Below are 21,735 nucleotides of genomic sequence, written 5' to 3'. Positions count from 1 at the left end.
TGCCGTCTGGTTTCAGAACCAAATATAGTGTCAGTTTTCTTGAACTTGCTTTTTCCTAATAGATCCTTGACTGTGTTACACACAGAGGTTCTCTTTTCTCACTTCCTGAAAAAGTTCAACATTATATGGGTGGCTCCATTACAGCAGCGAGGGCATAATGATGGAATATTTCTTTCTCTCTCTCCATTTAGTCTCCATGATGTTTTCTTTGCTTCTTTCCCCTCACCTTTTTCATTTCATTGTGGCACAATAACAGTATAAAATATACCATGTTAACCATCTTAAGTGTGCATTTACATTGCTGTGCAGTCACCACCACCATCCCTCTCTAGAACTCTTTATAATTTGCAAAACTGAAGGTGCACCCATTAAAAAATAACTCTCTATTCCCCCAGCCCCTGGAACCACCATTCTTTCTATATTCATGAATTTAACTAATGCTAGGTACCTCATCTAAGCAGAATCAGGTAATTTCTCCTCACTTTTAATGAGTGCTATCTTCCTGTATTTTTCTCAAAGTTTTATAACCTCCACTTGAGACAAAATGGACAAGGAATACATGAACAAAGAAGGAAATAGAGCACAATGATTCCCAAGGGGCTAGATGAGTCCCATTCTACATATCAAGTCAGTGGTAAGGCCGTAATGTTTGCTAACTGAAATAAAACACTGGATTGTAAGAAATATTCATTATTTAAATAGTTAATGTTCAGACAAGCAGCATATTTAAGATAACAAGTAGGGTCAAAGGAGAGACTGAACATAGTAAAGGTTCCTACAAGGAAAGAAATATCAAGATAATTGAACAAGGAAGCAATTGTAGATTCAAACTGAGAACTAATGGGCTAAGTGCCAAAATACTAGGTCATAAAGATTACTTACAGAGCTGCTCCTATTGCAGTGGTTTCCAAACTTAGTGTGCATGGATATTAATCAGTACAAACCCACCTACCCAACACTGTATTGACTGGGACTCAGAAGTCTGAGTATGTCATCAGCTTCCCAGGTGGTTTACGGAGAAGGTTTCTTATGCGCATTGAGAAACAATGTGAGTGCAGTAGATCAGAGAAACTGAGTCTGCCTCTATTTGGTTGAGCAGTACAATCTTGGTGTATCTTATGCACAGAGCCCTATGGTATCCATTACTACCTATTTGTATCTGCTTCACTTTCTTTCTTCTACATTGAGTGTTGCCTGACCAAGCTAGCAAAAACAGTGGCTAAAGCAGAAGTGAATGACACTAGAAATAGAGCTTCGTTCAGTCCTCCACCGCAGGGCCAGCAAGGGCCACTGTCCTGTCATCAGTGTTGCCTTAAGAATAGGCCCTGTGATTGTTTTTATTTTGTGTTGCTTTTTCAGTCTGCCTCTTTGTTATCAAAGAGGGAAAGTGCTGGCCTCGGGGAAGCTGTGTTCACCATGAAAGATCCGTAGGTAGCTTCTCTCTCGTTTATAGCTTTAATTTTCCCTCTAGAATATGTCTGTGCTGGAGAATCACCACTGGCGATCTACAATTGGCATGCTCCGAGAATCCAGGCTTCTTGCTCACTTGCCAAAGGAAATGACGTAAGTAGTGCAGAGATGAAACACACTGATGTCCACGCATTATAGATAAGCCGCTTTCTCTAGGGCGCACTTGAGACCCCCTGGGTTAATGGCAAGGAGCCAGCTAGCTGTGCTTCCTGCCTGCACTCTGCATTGTCTGCCGGAGGAGATTCATGTCAGTTACGGCAACCCAGAAACCAGAGTCTCTCTGAGCTCTGAAAGGCCTTGGATCGTCTGTGACCCAACGTCAGGAAAAGGAGAATAAACAGCTCTCCCCTTTCACACTCTTCAGCATCAACACTCTGTTTTGCCAAATTCCTGTCTTTTATGTTAACAAAATCGTCCTCCTGTGTAGACCCAAATAATAAATGTTTATCAAAAAGGAACACAGGAGTTCTCAAGCTAGCTTTAAGACTAGTTCAATGAAGTTTGTTTCGTAATTGCCAATCTCCATGAAAATAAAAGTCAGAATATTTTTTTTTTCTCTAAAATATCTTTTGTTAAGTAACTGCGTTGGCCCCAGCAATTTTTTCTCCATCAATTTACGTATTTTAAACAGAATGGGAAATACTAGTTTCCTGGTCTGCTGTGTTAGCCCGAGTATTCAGGCCGAGTCCTACTCAATCCAAGGCCAAGGCCCTTGCCTCACTGCACGCGTGGCCCCAAGGTAGCTGCTGTACTGTCTCCCTAGGATAGCACAAACTCTGATCTGTGTAATTAAAACGCACAGAACCCGAGGTAGCTAAGAGAGAAGTAAATAAATAGACCTCCGTACCCTTCTTTCTGAAGGGCACACAGCTTAAGGTCAGTTTATGTCTCCCCATAACAGGCATTATGCTCTGGACTCCTTGGGTTTATTCCTGGCCATCTGATACTATCTCATGCTGTTTCCTAGCACCCAGAGGAATGTTGAATTTGCAGGAAGAACTTCAGTCCTGATAACTTTTTACTCCCAGAAACTAAAAAGCAGTCCTCATGCATGGGATCAAAGCTTGTGCCTTTCACTAAAACAACACATTGCAAAGATCAGGGAAATGCAAAAAGAACTACAAACTAGAACAAGAAATCAAGTAAGAAGGAGATGAAATGGGAGGTTAGTAGCAGGGTCAGCTAAAGAAAGAAAGGAGAAGGGAGGGGAGAATGAGGACAGGAAAAAAAAACAAAACAAAAGGAAAAACAGAGGACTTGTCCAGACAATGCCCACATTAATTCTCTGTGTTTCCTAGTATTTCTTTCCTAAGATACTCCTTTTCATCCCTATGGATTCCAAACAAAAGTACCACATTTTTTATTTATTTATGGAATCTTTTCTTTTGCTAAAAGGTTAACTGGTATGCAATCATATATGTGAAAGGACTTTATAATGAAATTTATAATCATCATAATCATGATTATTCCTTCTATCCTTGTCTAAATGCTTTAAAATAATTTTTCTGATTTTGAAAGTAAAGGTTAACTGTACAAACTATGGAAAGTTCAGAAAAGAATTAGCTTACCCATAAATTTAAAAACTTATAGACTAAGCTACACTAAAAATTAAGACTTTATTTTACCAAAACACATCATTTTTAAAAAGTAGAAAGCCAGGCCATATTATGGAAGAAGATACTTGCAACACATAATTGCTAAATGACTACTATTGAAAAAATATTTTAGAACTCTCAGAATCAGTAAGCCCAAGAGAGACAACACTATAGAATAATAGAAATTTCACAAAAGAAGAAATATCAATGGCAAATAAAGACATGAAAACATGTCCTACCTCATTAGTAATCAAGGAAATTCATATTAAAACTTTAAGGATTTGCATGACAACCCTCAGATTGACACTTTCATTTTATTTTCCCAAAATATCCCATTCTCTCTATACCATTTTTTATTAATATGTTGTTTGCCCATCGATTTTTAATGGTGCCTTAACCACTATCATTTTTAAGTTCCAGTATCTCTTTCCAGCCTACCTGGAGTTTTTTTCCATCTATCAATCTTTCCATCCCACAGTACCAGTCACTACTATGTCTTCATTATTATTACTGTTATTATGCACTTTTCTTTCTCCGTGAAATCTGAATGTTTGAGCTTGTTTGGGCTCTATAAAAGCATAACCCAAACTCCTGTGACTCTGTGAAACTTTTTGTGTCCTTCTTAAAACATACATTTCAACTTGGCTTTCAGTTTGTCCACCCATGGGAGCTCTGAGAATGTATCAACTATCACAACTTTGTTCACCCAAGTTTCCATCACTCTCCACAGTTCTTGGTCTGAGGGCAGAAACGATGGTGGGTGAGAAATTCACTCTTGCTCTGTGAGGCACTGGAACTTTGTTTAATAAACAATATCAAAGGCAGGAATGGGATTGCAAGCCACCTGTTGATGACAGAATCAATCACCCTCCTCAAAAGGATTTTTCTCTGTGTGTGTTTTCTCTTTCATTCTTGTGGATGCAGACAGGATATTGAACAGCAACTGGGCTCCTTGATCTTGGCAACAGACATCAACCGGCAGAATGAATTTTTGACCAGATTGAAAGCTCACCTCCAAAATAAAGACTTAAGACTGGAGGATGTACACGACAGGCACTTTCTGCTCCAGGTAAACAACAACAACAAAGCCAATATACTTGCTGGGTAACAATACGTAGGGACACGATCAATCATGTTAGCACAGAAGGAGTATCTTCCATGGTATACGTTAGAGCAGTGACCTACTTTGTTAAAAGCTTTGAGACACATGAAATTTTTTAAGTGGTTTCCAAGCAAGCAAAATCTGGGTTTCGTGTCAGTAAGTTGATAATATCTCACTCTTCCTTGTTTGGTAACTGCTTCACCACAAAGTCGCCACCCCTCTGGGCATTTGTACACAGTAAGAATCTACCACGTTCTGTTGTTTGACATAAAATTAACCACTGTGATACCTGTGCAGTTTTAATCGGCTGTTTCTATAACACAAAGGTATATTATGTTAACTACGGCACCAATAAAAAATTAAGAAGCAAGTAGCCTGCCTTTACCTAAAACCTATTTAAATCAAGCCCTGCTTTACTTAAAGCCATTACTGCCTAAAGTCATATTTTCATCTGAGGCTCCAACATGTTTACCTAGTCTTAGCATTTTTATTTTTAGGCTCCAATAATTAAACCCTTTCTATGTCATGTCTTCCTATGGCAAGAAGCCACTTACAACCTGAGAAAAAGAGGAGGAGTGGACGGCAGAAGTACAACTCTGAGTTGGTATCAAACCAGGGCCTTCTTCTTGATCTTCCATTTTCTTTTGTCTTCCTTTTTGGCACAAAAGTCTGAATGGATGGACCCTGGACTCATCTAAATAAGCCAACTTTAACCATAGAGATGGCGCTGCAGGCGGCAGACTGAACTGTGCAGTGTTTTCTGCTCCAGGCCTCCATACTGCCCCCTAGCTGTGCAAAGTGCCCCATCCTTCCCAGAAAAATGCTCTCCTCCCAGCTGCAGCCCAGTATCTTCTTCCTTCTTCCCAAATTAGTCTTCTCTTCCCTGAGTGCCACAGAGATCAACCAGGGTCTGATTTTAGAGTCTGGAGGCAAGTTGTGAGTAGCTGAAAGATTTGGCCTGAGCACTTGCATTTCAAAGGGAAAGGTAGTTAACACACACAACACACACAAAAAAAAAAATCCCTAAAGGGCAAAATTTGGAAGGGACTTCTGCTCCTTACCTACTCCAACATGTACTGGTGCCCCCATTAACCAAGAAATAGAGAAGCAACCAAATTTGCAATTTAATATAACCCAGACTCTCCCAGAAATCAACACTGTTAGCAGCTCTATAATACCAGGGAACTGGGTCAAAACAGACCTTACTGGTGGGCAAAACATTCTACAGGAGTGAGCCCATCTGGGCTGTGGTCTCTCTGCCGCTGGTGGTGAGGGGCAGAATCTACTTCTCTAGGAATTCAAGGTAATCCTCCTAGGATTAACATCACTGAGAAAGTGACATCCCGGAGCCAGGCCAGTCTGAGGCAAGCCAAGAGGCCTTGATTTAGTTCTGCAAATAAAACACTCCTAGCTCGATATGACTTAGCTGCCTGGCCGGCAGTCTGAGCTTGCTCACACACACAGACACGGGGACATAAATGCAAACACACATCATTGAAGTGATGTATGTGGTTGGCCATTCTGGCCACTGTGAGAGTGAGGTCCAGATGATCTCACTTGAGCCTGGCTGGGGCCCCGGCGGCCTCCCTCCCTGAGAGAGGTGGGGCGGCAGAAGGAGCCCGGCCCTGGCTTTCCTTGGCCAGCACAGCCCACGTCTCCTCCAGAAAGCTCCGTGTCCTTGGACGGTGGCTCTTCTCTCCTTCTCACTGCTATAAAGTGGGGGTTCTGAATGAAGGGCTTGTGTGCGGTGAAGAAGTGTTGTTTCCTGAAGAGACACATGAGGGAGGCCCTGAGTGGACACGGGCCTGGCACCAGGAGGCACTCTGGTGGGTGGCACAGCCCCCTGGGCTTGGGGCGCATTTGCTGCTGAAAGATCACTGTCTGACAGTCTCTGCCTGCCCTGTCACTTCTCAGATTGCCTTGAAGTGTGCTGACATTTGCAACCCCTGCAGAATCTGGGAGATGAGCAAGCAGTGGAGTGAAAGGGTCTGTGAAGAGTTCTACAGGCAAGGTTAGTTTGCGAGCCTACAGCTGCGTCTCCACGGCCCCTCCTCCTTTCAGGCATTTGTCCTAATAAAACAGGAAGTGGCTAATCTGTCGTGACATTTGTTCTTTCATCAGCTCTTATTATCCTAACCTTTCTCTAACTCTCTCGCAAGCCATCCATCCCTTTTTTGGAAATAATTTCAAAATAAATAACATTGACTTATTACAGAAACAGGTAGTAATGAGGTGCAATAAAAGTGAGTGAGAACGGAATATATATTTTTTTAATGGTTAGCCTCTGTGGATATAAAAACGGTGAGGGACAATCTGATTTTTACCCTCACCTTCATTTTAATGAGCTGACACAGCCTAAAACCTGAAAGCCGTTTGTGGTCAATGTTTTCCACTCTGACGGAGGCCTTAGCTCCTTTTGTGTCCCTTTCCCCTCACCTTCTCAAGTAAAGCTAATAATGAAACAGAGCATCACTGACCAAGAATTCATTCCATCCTTTCCCAGAGACACATGAAAAGTCAAATGGCCCCAAGTTAGGGTACAATTTTTAAGAGATCAGACTCCTTCGGAAATAAGGCACCGGATTTGAGCAGGACCTTGCCGCTGTGGGGGATTTCAGCCTTTACGCACAGTCTGTTTCTCCAGGCCCGGTTTCAGTGCTCGGGATGTTTGTTCAGGCACAACAGTGCCCTGATGTTAGTGACGGCATCGGGTGTGAGAGGCTGAGAACAAATAAAGGCCTGAAGTGTCCCACATACCAGCTCTGAGGGGAGGTCAAGCAGCAACAGTGAGCCTTTTGGAGAAGCCTCCATCTAAAGATGTGTCAGTGACCTCGTAATGGTCCCAAGGACAGAAGACAAAGCAGAGTGGATTGGGTTGTGTGGGGCCAAAAGGCTCTGCTCACGGCCTCGTTCGCTCAGAGGAAAAGGGCTCACGTGGCTCCCACAATCTGTGTCATTTCACTGCAGTTGGGTGTCGGTGGTTACAAATCAGAAGGTCAGTTCTAGTTGCCTGTGATAGAAAATCTCCACTGAGGGGGGGGGGGGGGAGGAAAATAGGATGGAATTGGAGCAGAGAGGTTTCAGATTTTATAAGATAAATACTTTCTTTACCATGTGATGTAGAAAATACTGGAGTAACAGAGTGAGAGGAGGACTAGGTCCTTCATTCTTGGAAATTAAGCAATGGGAAAGAGAAGAGATTCCCCTCTGTCCCTCTTGGCTTTGACTCAATCATGTGCTCCCGTTGGCATTGGCTGCCCTTCCTTTGCTTAGCCTGCACCTTTATTTGGATTATGAGCAACACGGGGACCATGTCACTTGGACAGATTGTAAGGTCCACGCAGTTGGTGAATCAAAGTTGCTGTCTAAGTGCACAGTAAATGGGATCAACCAAGAAAAATAATCTATAAGATCTCTGCCAAAAACTGGTTGTTGTTCTCAGGGTATATACACATGCAGCCTCATAAGAGGAACAACCTAGAACATCTGTAACCCTGATCACTAAAAGTGAGCTTCCATGCCCTTTGTTCTGGCATGTTCCCTGGCAGAGAGAGAAGATGGGAGAGGGCATATTGGGTCCTTGTTATTTAACTAGAGGCCCCATGCACAAAAATTTGTGCATAGAGGGGGAGGAGGGGATCACTCAGCCCAGCCTGCACTCTCTCGCAGTCTGGGACCCCTCAGAGGATGTCCACCTGCCAGCTTAGGCCTGCCCTCTGGGGAATCAGGCCTAAGCTGGCAGTCAGACATCCCTCTGGCAGCCCGGGAGCCCTTGGGGAATGTCTACCTGTCAGTTTAGGCCCACTCCCTGGGGGATAGGGCCTCTGCTGGCACTGGGATGTCCTTAGCACTGCTGAGGAGGCGGGAGAGGCTCCCATCACCCCAGCTGCGCTGGCAGCCTGAGTCAGCCCAGTTTGTGGCTGAGCAGAGCTCCCCCTGTAGGAGCGCACTGATCACCAGGGGGCAGTTCCTACATTGAGTATCTGCCCCCTGGTGGTCAGTGCGCATCCTAGCAACCAGTCATTCCTGATCATTCTGCCATTAGGGTCAATTTGCATATTACCCTTTTATTATATAGGATTATTATAAAGGATTGCTTGTTGGTCTAACAGAAGTTCAGCCAGTTTAAGAGGAGAAAGCAGATTCTTGCCATCCAAACTACACGACTTTCTGTTTAGGATTTGGGCTTCCACAGACTGCTAATAGTCCCATCCAAAGTATCTTTAACCTGTTAACCAGGGAATTCCCTTTTTAATTATGCAACATGTAACGGGCACGTACTCTTTCACTAGGACGTGTCAGTACGTCACGCCCGGAGGATGTAATTTCATATTATTATTTTTTTTATTTATACTTAAAATAAATTAAAAGACTATGAAATATATATTTTTTTCGTTTATATATAAAGCAGAAAGGAAAATATAAAATTACAAACAAATAGAAAAGAATACCAACAAAAAAATGGAAACATCGAATTAAAAAATTATAAATTTTACAAACAATTATAAAGATTACAAAAAATATATATTTTTTATTTCGATACACAATAAAAAATATTAAAAAGTTAACAATTACAGAACAATAAACAAAAGCACACAAATAAAATATAAATATTGAGTTTAAAAATTAAAATATAGATGTAAAAATTCAAAACTCAACTTCCGTGTGATATATTTTAAAACAATTGTTGATACATAGTGCTACCTTACAATCCGGACACCAGTATGTAGATTCTTTCCTAACACCTTTTTTGTAGCACACTCGGCATTTCCTGGATTTAGTTTTTCCTATATCGCTTTTCATTTGTTCTGGAAAATGCCTTTCAACTAAGCGTGATGGTTTAGATGTAGAGCTGCTTGTTGATATCTTTGGGTGGGTTTTCACTATGTTGTTATCTACCAATTTCTCTACACACTCTATCAAAAAGTGTAATCGATCCAAATGACCTTTATCATTTTTGTATATAATATATTCATTGAAGCAGCACGTATCAATCGTAGAAAAAATTTTTTTATAAAATTTTTTTACCCTATTACAGGCAGCCGTGTAGGCCACCATAACTCCATCTCCCAAATCTACGCTGCCCATGTTCTTGTTATAATCCAGGACAACATTCGGTTTTTCTTGCCTTCTTCCTCTCTTTCAATCATTGTCTTTTCGTCATTATGAATAGAACTGAGCATCAATACGTCTTTTTTATCCTTCCATTTTAAAACCATAAGTTTGTCTTTGAATCTTACTATATGTTCATTTTTCTGTAATTTTTTTTGTTTTTATTTCACTGGGGATTCCTACTCTGTTTATCCTCATTGTTGCAACAATGTCTGTATTGTTTTGACACAAGAGTTCAGCCAAATGAATTGACATATAGAAATTATCCAAGTAAATCCTATACCCTTTATTCAGTTAAGTCATGTGTTAACTCCAAAACAATTCTTGTTGAACACGTCCACCACTCTCACTAGCGAAATTATACTGATTCCCTCCGTGTCTTAAATTCATGTCGAGACATGTATGGATGACTAATACCTTTGTTGTTTGGAAATATACAACCCACCTGTTTCAGGGCGCAACATATATTTCAAGGACGTATTCATATGTCCTGCCCGTACCCGATATTGTTTATGCTTGACGTATTTATACGTCCCGCTCAGTTAACAGGTTAATAACTCGTGATGTTGAGCAAGGGAAATCCCCTGTAATCAAGTGGAAGACAGAGAAAGAAAGATGAAATTAGGAAAACTGTTAAATTTTGAGAACGGGGGTTAGGATTCCACCCCTCCTCTTGATGCCTGTAGGAAGTAGAATCTCTGTCCTGTTGGAAGTGCAGATTAGTATCTTCTCTATCAACCAGATTAGAGTTAGGCAGAGTGAAAGTAATAGGGGGAAGGCAAGAGAAGAATAAACAGGATTTGATGCCTCAATGTGGAGGGTGAACGAAAGGGAAAAATCAAATTCATCTGAAGTGTCAAGATTGGTTGAAAAACCACTATTAACAGAAACAGGAAGGTAAGGAGTAGAACTGGCTTTAGGAAAATTCAATTCAATATTAAACATTGACATGCCCAGTCCTCAGAAGGCTTTCATCATCCGGCTTTCCTGAGCTCCTCAAGTTAAGCCAGAGTGAGTGCCTCACGTTATTCTTGAGAATCAACAGGACACAGACACCAGGAGAGGCAGAGCTGCAGTCTTAGAGAAAATGACGAAAATGTGGCATCTCTGAGGTTCTACCTCAGTGGTTAAGTGCAGACACTGGAGCTTGACTTCCTAGGTTGGAAGCCGGCTCTCCTCTTTCCTAACAGTGTGACCTCGGTCAACATACTTCCTTTCCCTGCATCTCAACTTCTTTATCTGTCAAATGGGAATTATAATGAGGTGGTTATGAGGATTTAAATAATTGGTTAACCGTAAGTAATTAGTTAATTACATAGGTAAAATAATTAAGTTAATTACATAGGTTAAATGTTTAGGGCAGTGAGTGAGCACGTAAAAATGCTATATTTTTGGCTCCTCTGGTTTGGAGAGACACATTCATATCTGTAAACCCGGCTACGCTCTGAGGACCAGCTTATCTACTAATTAGCCGGATTGTTTTTCCCAATGTAGCAATTACCCACCATTTTTCACCCTCAGGAAGAACCAATAAAAGCATTTTGATAAAGCTTTGCGTGATGCACTTCTCCTTTGGTTTTCTAGCTGACATAAGTATTAAAAAGAACTATCATTCTGACCTTTACACTTTTTAAAACCTTCAGTTATATTAGGTAAAAGTCTAAGGAATGAGAATGAAAGATATCAGACCCTTATTTCTGATCAATTTTGTAGCTGCACACTGAGATGCTCTTTGAATGAGACCTCCTGGTTTCTGGCCTCCATTTCCTACCTTCTTATCATTTCTGGCTTTTCAGGTGAAACCAGACGAGGGTCAGAAAGAGTGAAAGGTGGGGGAGAAGCATAAAATCTGTTTTCTTAACCTGTAACTTAAAGCCAGAACTTGCATTTCAGGTTAGGAATGTCCATTAGTCCTGTCCCTGTTTTTACAGAGCTTGTTCAAAAGTTTATTTTAGTCCCAGAGCACAGCTATTTACAACAAGCCTATTATAAATGGCCATTGACACTCTGATATTTTAAATTTTCAAAGAAGCTACCAGAGCAAGACAGCAAATGGAAGCAAAAGGCTTCCTAACGATTACAAGGCAGAGAACAGTAATTCACAAGAGCACTTTTTCCAAATAGGCTGATAAAACTATCAACACTCATTTGCATAAGTTCTAGATTACCAATGTGTTTCTTCTTTCTTCTTAGGTGACCTTGAACAGAAATTTGAATTGGAAATCAGTCCTCTCTGTAACCAACAGAAAGACTCAATCCCTAGTATACAAATTGGTGAGTTGAATTCAATTTTAATTTTAAAGGAACATTTTCAGTATCTCTGCCAAGAATCACAAAGAAAAGACGATCTACACACAATGCTTAAAATGCCCAAACTAGAGCTTTAATCAATGCACCTGTGAATGACTGAGTCCAAATAAACACCGTAATCATGACTAATCTACTGGGTAATTACCAATTGAGAAGTAATGAAAAATTGGGTGAAGGCCTTATTATAAACCCTTAACTAGCCTTTATTAACTTCATTAACTAACTTTTATTAACTTTATATTTCTGAATTAAATCTAAACCAAATAGAGTAGAAAGAACGTAATAAGAATCAACTGTTTGCTGGTGAAGAGCGGATTAGATCACATTCTCTTTAGGACTTAACGGGTGGGAAGTCAGCAGAATCCGCCTTTAGGATCCTTCAAGTTTGGATAACTGTGACTCTTCCCCAGCGTTCAGTCTCCAGAGCCCAGGCCCAGATCCAGCCAGGCCCTGCCAGCCATGCTATGCCTCTTCTCTGCTCTCCTTCAAAACTTACCTTCAGTCTCACTCTCTTAAATCACACTCTCAAGTGTCCATTGCACTGAACTGTTAAACTGTGATGTTAATGAATCTAAAATGTTATTTTAAAAAGTTATACATAAGATTGTTAAGCAAAGCAAACTGGAAATTTTAAGCACCTTAGGGGGGAAATACTTTTGACCCAGTAAGAATTTCCATCACTCCTTAAACACTCTACTAATTTCATCTACGTATAAAGCACATCTTTTCCTTACAGTTCCCTCCAATTAAAACCACTCAGAACTTTAACATCTATAATAATAAAAGCATAATAGGCTACTTAGACCAAACAGCTGAATGACCTTCTGGCCATCCTTCGGGAAGCAGCGACCACAGCTGTGAGGGCCAAACCCCCTGCATGAATTTCATGCATAGGGCCTCTAGTTTTACTTATAAGCAATGACCCTGACATGTACCAGTTCATGTTTTTCACCAGAGTCCACAGGCCTCAGACAGCTTAGTGCATTCACAATGCTGCAGATCTCAAAGCCTCAAAGCTTAATGCCATGACACTGGGAGAGAAAGGGGCACCAGAAAAGAATAAGCTTAAAACTGAGAAAACCAGAGCAAGTTAAAGTGATATGCTTATAGTCGGAAAGAGATAAACCAAAGAACTTACATATTTATATGCATAGCCCATGGGCACAGACAATAGTGTGGCGAAAGCCTGGGTGGGAGAGAGGGGGATGGGGGGGGATAGAGGCTGGGCAGGGGAGAGTAAAGGGGGGGAAATAGGGGTCATTGGTAATACTGTCAACAATAAAAATATTTCTTCAATGATACCCTTACAATCACTAAAGGTCAAATCAAATCCTCAGACCCACGAAATATGATAAAGTAATCCTAGGGAAGTAGGGACAACATTAATCTAGTTACAAAGAATTGACTGGAATCTACAAACCTTAAAATAGGTATGTTGGAATTATGAGATTATTGGTTGACCTTTTTTTCCTTAATATTGTTCTGTTGTTTTTGCAATTAAAGTGATTCCTACCCAAAAAAGGGAAAGGGGGTGTTATAAAAAAATTGAACCCAGGAAGAATCCGAGGCAGGTGAAGCCACAGAATTGCTGGGAGAGGGGAGGAGGAGCAACCTTGACAGAAATGCAGCCTTGGCCTCTCCGGATCCGGCTCCCTCCTGCCGAGGTTCCCTAAATGTGATTCAAAAGGGATACACCCTGACCAAGCTCCTAATCCACTGACCCACTTCATTAAGCTCTGGATAGAAAAAACTTGCCAGGCACCTGTTAAAGACACTTGAAACCACCAAAGGAAAACATTCACATTGTTAAGCACACAACCTGGATTTTCACGACGAAGCTGATTTCAGAGATTCTATCCTGTTGTCATGAGAACACATCTATTTTGTCAGATCATATGTCCTGATTTTCAGCTCAGGAAAATGTGGTTACCATAGATACCTGTTTTTAAAATGGGATGGGGACTAAGTGACTAGGAAAATCCCCTGGATGCTACACCAGCACACCACTAATAAAAAGAAAAAGAAGGAGATTATAAAACAATCCTTAGTACATATATTTTTCTCTGTCTCTGTTCCACATCTCCCAGCTGTGTAGGTTCAGGGTTGGGAAGTGTGGTGTGTAGAGCTAGACCAGACTGAACCGGAAAAATCCAAACAAATAAATAGAGTCCAATGGGGGCTGCAGGCCTCGGTGTCCCAGACAAAGGTTTTCCCAGTGGGCCCTAAGTAATGCATCAATTTCCTCTGTCTGACTCCTCTGGGACTGAAAATGTCCAATCTCTTTTCCCCGGTTCCAATCCACATGGGAATTTCCTGAGTGCCATCACAGGTTTAGATTTGATTTTCTGTTTAAGTAATTCATATCTACCCAAGTGGAACTGTGACTTCCTATCACCCCACCCACCCCCTGCTCTCTTCTTTCCATCAAACTCTACATTTTGAAAAGAAAAATATGGAATTGAAAGAACCTCTGATTGGTGAAATCTGTAGAAAGATGAGGAGAAGAGGCTTTCCTTCAATCCTTGTTTACTCTGAGGCCACCATCCCTCCTTTCCCCCATTCCCTCCCCTTCAAGAGGACAACATTTTGATAAAGTCCCTCCACCATTTGCATAGCAGGAGGTTCCCAAATCTGGTCATGAGTTTGAAATGAAAGCCTGCCCTCGTTTGAAAAACTGACTCTTTTATTTATTTTTTTCATTTATTTATTTATTTATTTTTATTGATTATGGTATCACATAATTGTCTGTTGTCCAGACTTTAAAATGGCTTTCCTATCTACTATAAGAGGTTGTCAACAGGACAAGTGGGAGCACAGAAGTGTAATTCCGGAGTACCTTCAGGAATAAAATGAGTTGATTTTTAACTTATTGGATTCTAAAATATTGGATTTTTAATGTTTTTATATTTAAGGTAAACTTGATAAATATTTACATCTAAAATGTTATAGTTGGGTTTTTTTAATATATTTTATTGATTTTTCACAGAGAGGAAAGGAGAGGGATAGAGAGCTAGAAACATCGATGAGAGAGATACATCAGCCAGTTGCCTCCTGCACACCCCCCACTGGGGATATGCCCACAACCAATGTACATGCCCTTGACCGGAATCGAACCTGGGACCTTTCAGGCTGCAGACTGACGCTCTATCCACTGAGCCAAACCGGTTTCGGCTAAAACGTTATAGTTTTAAAAACTATCTTTTTAGATATCTAATCTTTGTTAAGATGAAAGATATTAAAAACTAGATATGGAGATTGTGAAGGAGGTGAAGAAAATCCAAGAATAGGAAGCAAGAAAATTCAAGAATGAAATTTGTACTTGCTCAAGAATGAAATATTAAAATACAGACATAAAGTTGCTGCTTTAACTTTCCTCCTCAGTTTGGGTTATCTAAGATGATCTTATAATATTCAAATTATATTTCACCTAAGATGAGATAATGCAGAAATGTACAGTAACATTCTGCATTGCTACATCCTCTTTCCATCTCTATAGCATCCTAAAGGCCAAGGATCTATTGTTTGTCCAATGAAAAGATAATCAAATCAAGCCTCATAATTCACATGCTTGTACACATTCAGGTCGAGTTGGTGGGAGATTTATTTTGCTGAAAAACACTTGCCTTTTCTCCCCACACCTACATTTCAAGGAAATAACAATAAAACTGAAATATGTATATGTTTGTGATCATTCTAATAATTCCTGCCTAGACAGAAAGTTATCTTTACTTTCATAAATCGTGCTTAATATGAAACACACATTAAGAGTGAAATATGAGCTAAAACCGGTTTGACTTAGTGGATAGAGTGTCGGCCTGCAGACTGAAAGGTCCCAGGTTCGACTCCGGTCAAGGGCATGTACCTTGGTTGCGGGCACATCCCCAGTGGGGGTTGTGCAGGAGGCAGCTGATCAATGTTTCTCTCTCATCGATGTTTCTAACTCTCTTATCCCTCTCCCTTCCTCTCTGTAAAAAATCAATAAAATATATTTTTTTAAAAGAATGAAATATGATTAGAAAGCAACAAGTCTAAAATAATTAAGAAAACAGGCATGAAAAAAAAAAGAAGTCTGATATCAAAGAGTCTTATCTAATTAAACCAAGACTTTTATGTACGTAAAAATCTGTTTTGAAGATGAACTTTTTATTTACCTGCTGTCAGTTGGTTAACACAATTGAAAGTAAGACAAAACTATGAAAGGATAATCCTTTAAAAAGATTCTAGAGGCTAACTGTATGAATTCTTCATATGGTCTAGATCAGTGATGTGCCCCTTGCTGGTTTCATTTTCCCTTTCCTGCCTCCCCACCCATCCTCCTTAGTTCTAGCACAAACTTCCTTCCACTTGTTTATGTCTTTCTCCCTCTGTGAGGAATAATAACCAATATTTACTGAGCATTTACTATGTGCCAGGAGAGCTTCCTACGCATTTTACATGTGTTAAGCCATTTCCTTGTCATAACAACCCTGTGGGTTTGGTACCTTTCTTAACTCCTTTTTACAAATGAGGGAACTGAGGCACGAAGAGGTTAAATGCCAAGCCGAAGAAGACATGCCTCATGCTCCTTGGCTGAGGGTAGGAACCACATTTACTTTGCCTCCATATCCCTGGACCAAATACGTAGGGGGCCCGGTCATGTCGGTGAGGGAGGAAGGAGTAGGTGTCACACTGCCCGCGTGGTGATGCGTTTGGCCTTGCCTGTTTCAGGTTTCATGACCTACATCGTGGAGCCACTCTTCCAAGAATGGGCCCGTTTCACCGGGAACAGCGCCCTGTCTGAGAACATGCTAAGCCATCTTGCACACAACAAAGCCCAGTGGAAGAGCCTGCTGCCCAAGCAACGCAGAAGCAGTGGTGGTGGCTGTGCTGGTGGCAGCCCAGACCACACCGACCACGGGGCCGAGGATGAGGAGCAGACTGTGACAGAAGGCATCGCCCCCTAGTGCCAGCCAGGCTTGCCCCCTGCTCTGCACACAGAGAAGGAGAACCACCTTGAGCAGAGACCTCCTGAGAGGGGCGTTCTAGGGGTTCTTGACCATCAACCCAGCCACTCTCTGGGTTTCCTCCTCGGGCTCTTTGGAATGCCACCTTGCTCCCACTCACATGCCTTCCCTCCTTCTTCCCCGTGTACAGAAGCCATTCGTCACCTCAGTATTCGCTGCCAAAATGAGCAACTCCATTCAGTAACACAGGAGCCGAGTCCAGGGGCAGGCCCGCCCCTCACGGAGAAGACTGGGAGAAAGAAAGAGGTGCTACTGCCATGTCCCCACGGCCCTGGGTCACATTGTGACAGGCAGCAGTTCCTAAGTCCAGAGCATTTTAGCATTTGCCATCTGACTGCTAATCTGCATGACAAAAACACCAGCATATTTGGAACATCAAGGATATTGGTCTTAACGTGCAAGAGCACAGATGAGAGCATGAGAGAAAGAACCGTCTATTTTAATAATAATTATTATTATCGTCCAATAATAATAAATCTTTTTAACTTTTATATTTTATGCACTAGACAAATGGATCTAAAACTTTGGACTAAGATTCCTCAGTGTACCCGAACTTGAACAGGGGGTTCATGGTTTTGTTACTGACTTTATGCCACTTTGGGTCAGAGATTTGGCATCTTCTCAACTTAAGAATCCACGTTTCCTATCCGATCTGAGGGGAAGGTGCTGTACAGTTCATTCCTTTGCACCATTAGCCAACCTGTCTTTTATCGATAACTCCGTTTCCGTGACATGTTTATATTCACCACATGTACATTTTCTGTAAATACCAAGCGCTACTGATCCCCATGCCAAAATACATGAGTATTATGGGATTGCTACCTGTATAAACAATGGCACTGTGAACAGAATCCCGTTAGTTTTACTACAAGAGAATGCATTTGTAAATATGGTATAGAGTTTATTAATATTCTATTGTTTGCAGATAAAGGCCTTAACTTTAAACACCTTTCATCTTCTGAAAGCTGCCCAACTCTAATCCTCACAGATGCCCTTCTGAACCGCCTTCCCATATCCACCTTTCTGCATCCCAGCTAAGGTCACGCACCAAACCCAACCACGTCTTTGAGGAAAGATTCTGGAAACTTCACGTGCATTCCGCTTGAGACCACAGCGTTTGACCTGTGGCACCAAGCATCATTTCCTCAGATGAACGAGACCCTTCGGCAAGCCTGAAGTCACTTTTCCACGCAGCGATGTTGCACACTCTGTCCCCCGAGCCTGCCAATGAGCTTGTGTTTATGTGACTCTTGTCATGGAGCATGGCAGTGCGTCAGCCTTGCAGGAGACATAGCAGGTCTCAGGAGCCTCCAAGGCCCTGTCATCTAAGCGTCAGGGAACCCCCTGCTCCCCTCCCACCCTCCCGCCTATGGCTGCAGCACCAAAGCACCTTTGGTTAATGGTTGGCATGCATTTCTTTGGTGTCCATCGTAACTGGGTTTTTCCTTTTCCGTAATTTCACATGAACCGCTACCCACCTGTTTAGCTGAAGACGGGTGACATTATTTAAGTAAAGAACCTATTTCCATTTTCTCACAGAATTGACCTTCCTGCCAGGTCCTTATGCTTAATCATGCCTGTCACTAGCAGAATCACCTGAGAATTTTGTGGCCATATTTTTTTCTGCAAACACGTGGCTGTAAATCAGCCTGTGACAGTCTTCTCTAGTCAGCTAACCTTTGCGCATTGAGCCTTCTGTTTAGAAGTCCCAGCATCAATAATGTTAGGGGAAAATGGGCACTTCCCCTTTCTCTTTACTTAAATGGTGTGGTGGTGGAAGGTGACTTCACGATCCTTTCTGCCACCATCAAGCTGTTTCCCAATAGAACGCCAGTTAACTCTCGTTTCCTACGTGCAGCTTTTATTTCTCCTAACGTACAGATGAAGTGTTTAAAACTTGACTGGACTGTAAGAAGTTCCCGCAGAGAGACTAAGGCTTGCGGAGTTAAGGTGGAGGGAAATTTTGGAACGTTGGTTATAGTTTAATTGAATATGGAGTGATTGTCAGATGGCAGTAAAGAAAGTGTGAAAACCTCATGAAATGGATGGATTTGATAAGTTGAAATAGTTGGTAGGGGTAAGAAGGGAAGTTGTGAAAACTAAACACTAACTTTATTTTTTTTTCTGTAATAACTATGAACTGACAGATGATTCTTTATTGCTGTAATACTCGGAAGCTCTCAGGTTGGTAGGGCCCAAAAGGGAAGAAGTTGAATGTATTCCTGCTTCCAAACCTCACTTATTTTGGTTTGAGGATGCAGAAAGGGCTTTTGAGTCATCTGTTTTTAATGTACGTGAGATCAAATCAAGGACAGCAGTTACTGGGGACAATACAGTAGAGATTAGAAAGAAAAGGCTATTTTAGCTCTACCTTGACTTTAGGAAATGGACTTTGTTTAAATTATATTTATATTGTAAATTAAATAAATAATATTGGGAGTGTTTTTAGTAGGTCCAACTTTCTAGGGCCAAAGTATTTATGCTACAATTAGGTCTTAAAGAAAAACCCACAGAGAAAACTACCAAATATCCAGGGGTTAAGCCTAGGAAGCAGCTACTGGTACAATAAAAAATCAGAAGTAAAATGAGACATGATGCATTTGTGGCCTCCATTCAGTCATCTGGAGATTTCTTGAGTTCTTTATTTTTAGGCAAAACAAGAGAATGTGAAAACATTTTTTTTCTTACCTACCAGTAGCTCTCTTGCAATATTTCAGTGGAAGGAGTCCAGTTACCAGTCAAGACACAGCTGCGGATCATCCAGGGACCTTATCTCCACATTCTTCTGGTCCATGGGCCACTGACAGCTGACTTGAGTATAATTATTTCGTTGCTTGAGAAGAAATGGGTCAAAGGGCTATTTTTAGTAAGCAAGGTAAATGAAAATCAAATTAAAAGAGAGAAAGAGACTAAATAACACTGCCAGGCCTGATAGGCACATCCTGCTTTTCCTTGTAACAGCCTCTGGGAATAGTCAGAACCTTGTTCATGAAACCCTGACCCACCGGGTTTCACTCAGCCCCTGCTAGGCTGAGTCAAGACCCCACTGTTTCTAGTGCTTAAGGCTTCCCACAAGGGGACTCGGAGCGCATCCTGCAACACTGTCCCCATATATCGCTTCCTACAAAATACAGACCTGTTTGTAACTTCTCTCATGTAGAATCAGATATGCTCATTGATTTGAAAAATGGTTTTGAGCTTGTATTTCACTGTATTTCTTACGCTTTGTTCTTTTAAGCAAACCCTTAAAACTGTGTTGTTTTGTGTACACAAGTAAGTTTTTTTTTGGGGGGGGGGGGGGGGAGAACAAAAAACACTATGTGAGTTTTTTGCTCAAAATGTGGCCTAAGTATCCATCGGCATGTCTAGATAAACAATCAAAATAAAGATAATTTCTTAAAAATATAACATGCTAATATCCTGATTCTCACCAAGTAAACATGTTACCAGCTATCCAGTTGGATTCAACAAAAAGGACCCTCTGCTCGGTAGAGGAAATGTTCCAGAAAAGAGCATGGCTACAGATATGGGCCATGAGATTCCTTCCACAGGGGGCTGCAGAAATAGCCCTGTCCTTATAAGCCATGTTCATCCCAAGGTAGGGAAATGGGGCCACCATTCAGCATTACCTTTCCTTTGAATCCTGGTATTTTGTAATCCACATTTGTAAAACTCATATATGAGAGAGAATGAAATCCAATGTTTTACGTTGTGAAAATTTAACAGCCTCAATTTAAAAATCCCATGTTTAAAATATGGTCTTGCATATCAGGATTGGAAGCCACCGAGTTAAGAGAAGAGTTCAGGCGGAATAACTGAGTGTCCTAAATTTATTTAGAAATAGAGAAGAACAAAACACAAGGCTTGTTTCCCAGAAACGCCCTTGTCTCCTGATAACCCATGTCCATTGTATTAAGATTGGCATGCAGAATCTCATTGATTTCTTAATGCCTCCCATGTCCAAAGGCAACGCCCCTTATCCATGATGCACATTCTATGTCACAAAATCAAAATAAGACCCCAGGGTAAAGATCCCAAGTAAAGGTCAGACATGACTTAAATGTACCAGGAAACTCAGCTGAAACATTGTCAAATAGGTCACATCTATGTGAGCAGTTGGATTTCAATGCAACAGATATCTATTGAGGACCTACTATGTGCCAAAGACTGTGCCAGACTCTTGTGATCTCAAAAGACCCCGCCTCTCCAGGAGCATGCAGACTTATTGAGAGACTGGCATTGCCAGTAAACGCTTCCCACGAGATTCATAGACCAGGGGGGCTATGAATCTCATGGGAATCAACACCACATCTAAATCTCTGTGAGGGCTCAACACCGCATCTAAAGCTCGCCCCTGCAGTACAACGTCATGGAGCACAGGTAAGCTTTGGAGACTAAAGTGGGTCCCCATCTTGGTTCTGTCACGAGCTCACTCTGTGACTTCAGGAAAGTAACTGAACCTCTATAAAACTATCTCTAGATAATAATATCTTCGTCACATTGTTGTGACAAAGAAAAGAGATTGGATACAAAAGCACCAAGCACTGCTGGGGACGTGGTAGGCTTTCCAGAGTTTCAAGAAGACTGGCAAATAGCTAGTCACACCTGGTTCAGAAGGTGGAGAATACTAGCATATGGGGGAAATGTGGTCAAGAATTGCTGGTGACTTTACATTAGGACCTCCGACTCATGTTTACAGTTTTTCAGTAGATTGGTTAGTTTATTATTTATTGCAAGATTGGGTAGAAGAAGTAGCCCTTCAAGTTGTTGCTCAAAAGAAAGCTCTTCCTCAGCTACAGCCCACTTTTCTGTTTGGTCCTCTATATTCAAGAGGAGAAGATAAATAGTGCATCTTGCTTATAGTTCTGTCAGAAATTTCTGGGAAGGAAACAGTGAACAAAAAAGAGAGAGAATCATTTCTCTCCCTTGTAGCTATGCCACCCAAGCCCTCATTCTGGCTGGGGGTAACCACTCTGGTCCTCTGGGCCGGACCCTGAACCTTTTCTGGGCTTGCACAGGCTCCGAGGGAGCAGGTGGATTGGTGCCTCTGGGATGCAGATGACTCACACGTACACATTTTCACACATGTTCTCAGCCACTGCTTCCAGTCTGTCCCAGGGCAGAGCAGAGAGCAGGGGGCTTC

At 41.5% G+C, this 21,735-nt stretch overlaps 1 protein-coding gene across 2 annotated transcripts in view; it reads left to right on the top strand.

The window, feature by feature from the left end:
* Nucleotides 1-19,894, top strand: part of PDE7B (phosphodiesterase 7B) — a 261,989-nt gene extending 242,095 nt beyond the window's left edge. For both annotated transcript variants that reach the window (XM_084890685.1, XM_084890684.1), the window contains 5 exons: nt 1,472-1,563; nt 3,990-4,134; nt 6,082-6,178; nt 11,473-11,553; nt 16,297-19,894. In XM_084890685.1, coding sequence (XP_084746811.1) covers nt 1,472-1,563; nt 3,990-4,134; nt 6,082-6,178; nt 11,473-11,553; nt 16,297-16,532 — 651 coding nt within the window. In that variant the 3' untranslated portion in view covers nt 16,533-19,894. The remainder of the gene's footprint in view (nt 1-1,471; nt 1,564-3,989; nt 4,135-6,081; nt 6,179-11,472; nt 11,554-16,296) is intronic.
* Nucleotides 19,895-21,735: the final 1,841 nt, after the last annotated feature.

Source organism: Pipistrellus hanaki (genome assembly GCF_964339955.1).
Source record: "Pipistrellus hanaki genome assembly, chromosome: 7".
Taxonomy (NCBI): domain Eukaryota; kingdom Metazoa; phylum Chordata; class Mammalia; order Chiroptera; family Vespertilionidae; genus Pipistrellus; species Pipistrellus hanaki.
The sequence above is the reverse complement of the archived record's forward strand: the minus strand, read 5'-3'. Positions and strand labels throughout refer to the sequence as shown.